General features: G+C 38.6%; 1 protein-coding gene across 1 annotated transcript; it reads left to right on the forward strand.

Moving 5' to 3' along the window:
* Positions 1–2,448: 2,448 nt before the first annotated feature.
* LOC115984357 lies at positions 2,449–3,167 on the forward strand. Its single transcript, XM_031107363.1, has 2 exons — positions 2,449–2,531; positions 2,603–3,167. The coding sequence occupies exons 1-2, from the start codon at positions 2,478–2,480 to the stop codon at positions 2,966–2,968; spliced, it is 420 nt and encodes a 139-aa protein (XP_030963223.1). The 5' UTR covers positions 2,449–2,477; the 3' UTR covers positions 2,969–3,167.
* Positions 3,168–4,371: the final 1,204 nt, after the last annotated feature.

Below are 4,371 nucleotides of genomic sequence, written 5' to 3' on the forward strand. Positions count from 1 at the left end.
CAGCGGAAAGATTAATCAGCATCACATGACAAAAAATAACAACCTCTAATTATACAATTGTTAAATTGTATACCCAACTAATACATCTAAGGGCAAATCACTTTAGAACATGAAACACAAATTTGTCGAGCTAATCCCAAATTTCTTTACATTAACTGTGATGATGCAAAAAATAAACAGTTGAGCTCCTCGTCATAGTGGATGGACGATGTTGTGAATGGGGTTGCCTTTGTGGATGAGAAACCTACGAAATGAATTGAGTGAAAGAGTAACACACCGGTGTGGTGCCAGCCAAACCGCCACCAATGCTTAAGTCAATAAGGGAGAAAGATTCTAGAGAGAAAATGAGTAGAGAATGATTTCATAGAGTATTTGTGTGTACCTTTAGCTTCTATTATCTTCTCTTTTATAGTTGTATGCCTTATTAGTGGGCAATGATGTGTCGCAATTATGCTCAATGGCTAGTGTGTTACAAAATCTTTTTCTAGAGGCCACAGCATATTTTTTAACCGTTGGTCCATCAGTTACATTTTGCCATCAATGATCGTAATAAATGCGTAACGTCTTCTCTGGGTGAATGACGATCTTTGTATAATGATGACCATAAATTTCTAGTTCATCAGCTACCACCTTGTTCGTTATCTCTTCTTTTAGACGAGATAAAAACAAATTCGTTTGACGCTTCGCATTCTGTGTGTTGCGCATTTATGATGATTTGATGTTTGGGTGGTTGGGCACCACGGATACGGCTAGAATGTGTTTCATGTGCGAACATGTCTCGGTTTTCCCACATGAGTTTTGGCCACTTGTTTTACGTTTTTTCCTCCTCTTTACTTTCTTCTGTATTTTTCCTTATTCAGTTCTCTGTTTTAGGGTTTGTTTCTCCTTCAAGCTTCCTTTCTCTGTTCTACATTTCCTGGTAAGTCCTTCATGCTTCTTCTTCTTTTCTGGTTCTTCCATGGTAGATTATTCTGCTATTAGAACGGATTGTCCTTCCATAACCTTCTTTTTTGCTCATATAGGTAGTTTACTTGAGTCTATAGAGGGGAAGCGTCTTAAGGGGATCAGTTCCTTCACAAGGAAGGATTGTCCGTATACTTCTATCCTTTCTTCCTTGTTTCCTTTAGTTTCTCATTCTGCTGAGGTAGCTAGGTTGTTGAGGATGTCTGAGGTAAGGTCAAGCGACCTAGAGATAAGGTTATCCTCGTCTGATGATCATGTGGTCTCAAAGGCCACTTCTGTTTCTACCCTCTATAAGGCCGAAACATCTCATGTTCTCTCTCCGAAAAGGAAGAGAAGTGTATTAGGAATAGATTTCAGTTCCTTGATTTTGTAAAAATTAGGATCTTAAGTGACAAAGAAAGAGCTTGTCGCTTGTATGCTGATGATGTTTGTTTCTACGAGGCCGATTTTACTAATGGCCTTTGTTTTCCTGTCCATCCCTTTGTTAGGGAGCCTTTTTCCTATTTGCATCTTGCTCCGGCGTAGTTGGCGCCTAACTCTTGGCGAATCCTTGTTTCTTGCATGGTGGTATGGATGTCTGCCAATGAGGGTGATGTCATAATGAGGGGTGAATTCCTCCATTTTTATTTTCAGAGGAAGTTTAAGGACCCTGGCTACTATGAATTTAAGCTATGGGATAGGGCTTCTAGGTTAATTCTTGATTACCCCTCGTCTCTCCGAAACTGGAAGCCAAATTTCCTTTTTATCTCTGGAAGTGGTTGGGAGTTCGTCCCTGGTGAGGACTTGGGCAAAGCCCCCAAGTTTTTTCATAGTTGGGGAGTTCCCGTGTCTGGTGCATCTTCCTTGTCTTTTTAACTATTTTTCCCTTTTTCTAGGAGTGACAGTGACAGGTGACTTACTCGTATTCTTGTTTTGCAGTTGCCTAGCACCCTCGTCTAAAGAAGAGGTACCAGCTTTATGTTTAAAAAGTAAGGGAATATTTGGAGAGCGTCAAGGATTTTGACGAGATCGTCTCTCCTCAATCTTTATTTCTTCATTTCTTGGGCCCAAAACCGCCTACTAAGGTTCAGAAAGACTTGGAAGTTGTGAACAAGAGTAAGTGCTTCTTTTGCTTTTGTCTTCTTCTTATCTCTCATTCTCTCTCTCTCTTTTTGTTTTTTTGTTTTTTTTTTTTTTACGTTTTTTTCATCTTTTCAGGAATGAAAACTAGGTTTAGTAAGAAAAAATTAGCCGAAGTTCAAGAGAAGAAGGCCAAGGGCGAGACCGTTAGTGGCCTTTTGTCCAAGAAGAAAGCTGGTGATGTCTTAAGAAAGATCCCACGAAAACGGCTCCTCCTGCCAAGCGCCCTGCCTCTCCCACTTCCTCACTGGAGATGATTGCCTCTGGTGGAGAGGAGATTAGGAAAAGGAGGAAATCTGGTGGTAAATCTTTCCTTCCTACCTTCTAAGATGATGCTAACGCAACAGCTTTGAAGGCCCACGAGGCACTTTCTATGGACAATCCTGAGTCCTCTGATGGTAAAGTCATCCAGTGAGGTGATGTCATCTCACACTCAGAAGCTTGTGCAGGTAAGCTTTGTAGGCTGCCTTTACTTCTTCTTTTCCTTTGCTTTATTTCTGCTAAGGAAGGTTCTTTGTAGGCTTTGGGAGAGTCTCTATTCATCTCTAGGAAATTCGTGGACTTGGAAAAGAAGGTGGCGACATCTGAGCCTCTAATCAAGTCTTTATCCACTGAGAGTGAGACATTCAAGAATAAGGATGCCATCCTCGTTGCCGAAGCTAAGAATGACAAGGGGCGTGTGGCAACCTTGGAGAAAAGCCTACAAGTGGAGAAGGACTTCTGCAAGCTGAAGGACAAGCAGATTGGTGACCTGGAGTTGAAGCTACAGAAATTTGGGGCCACGGTGGTACAAGATTTTAAAGACTTTGACAAGTACTCTGACAAATTATACAAGTACTATTTGGAGGGCTTTGATCTTCTCGTAAAGTGGATGGCAAAGCATTAATCTGGCTTGGATCTTTCTGGCTTGGCTATTGAGGACATTGAAAAAGAGCTTATGTCTGATAATCCTTTTGAGGCTACAGCGGAGAATGTGACAAAGGAAGCCATAGACATTGTCGAAGGAATTAAGGAGGCCACTGTTGTAACCCCTGAAAACCCTGTCCCTAATGAGCAGTAATCTTTTATCTTTTCTACTTTCTTGTATTTTTTTTCCTTGAAAGTAAGAACAATATTTCTCTTTGGAGGCCGTTGTTTTGGGCAACTAAACAATTCCTTTGATGATGATAGATAGGTTTATGAATTTCCTGCTTTATTTGTAGTAAACAACTCTTTTATGCTAGGACAACCCTTTACGACGATGTTAGTTGTGTTGAGACAAATTTTATGTTTAGCCTATATTTGAGCAATTTTTTACCTTCAATCACGATGGGATGATTGAGTCATATTTGACTAGCTTAGCAATGATCTTTTGTTGTGTTTGAGCAATTTAGTGTTTTTAGTTGTGTTTGAACAGTTTTTGTTGAGTCATGTTTGAATGATGACCTTAGTTGTATTCTTTAGCTATGTTTGAACAGCTTTACATTAAGTCATGTTTAAATGATGATCTTAGTTGTAATTAAACAACTTAGTATTTTTAGCTGTGTTTGAACAGCTTTTTATTGAGTCATGTTTAAATGACGATGTTAGTTGTGTTTGAACAACTTAGTATTTTTAACGGTGTTTGAATAGCTTTTGATTGAGTCATGTTTGAATGACGATGTTAGTCATGTTTGAACAACTTAGTATTTTTAGCTATGTTTGAACAGCTTTTTATTGAGTCATGTTTGAATGACGATGCTAGATGTGTTTGAACAACTTAGTATTTTTAGCTATGTTTGAACAACTTTTCATTGAGTCATATTTGAATGATGGTGTTGTGCTTTACTCGTGATTTAGGGTTGTGGTATTGGAGTGTCTTTTAGGTTAACCATTTTTTGTTTTGTATTGAATGACGATTATGTTGGTTATGTCTAAACAAATCTAATTTAGTCGACTTTGGTAGTTGTATATGAATAACTTCAATGGCTATGATGCCATTGGTTGTGTGTGAATAGCTTCTAATTTGATATTTTAATGATAGAGATCCTTGAGACGTCTCCCAAGGATGACTCCTAAGCGTTGCACACATTTTGATAGTGACAAATCATGGATAATCATTGCTCAATACATATTGACAAGTCGTGGATAATCATTGATAAATATGCATGGATAATACTTTCATGTATTATTGATCTTATGAATGACGAAAGTAATGGTTGTCATACATACTGATATGAAGATTAAGCAACTTGAAAATGTTAAGCGTTCCTTAATGGTAGTATTTCTTCAAGTGTTCTATGTTCTTGGCCATCTAAAGACTTCAAGTAG

The sequence above is a fragment of the Quercus lobata genome, chromosome 4 (genome assembly GCF_001633185.2).
Source record: "Quercus lobata isolate SW786 chromosome 4, ValleyOak3.0 Primary Assembly, whole genome shotgun sequence".
In the NCBI taxonomy this organism is placed as follows: domain Eukaryota; kingdom Viridiplantae; phylum Streptophyta; class Magnoliopsida; order Fagales; family Fagaceae; genus Quercus; species Quercus lobata.

What these genes read in the sequence shown, in the direction of transcription:
- LOC115984357 (XM_031107363.1), top strand. Translation starts at nt 2,478, where the DNA reads ATGGTAAAGTCATCCAGTGAGGTGATGTCATCTCACACTCAGAAGCTT. An exon ending in ACACTCAGAAGCTTGTGCAG is followed by an intron (nt 2,532 to 2,602) that starts GTAAGCTTTGTA and finishes GGTTCTTTGTAG; the next exon opens with GCTTTGGGAGAGTCTCTATT.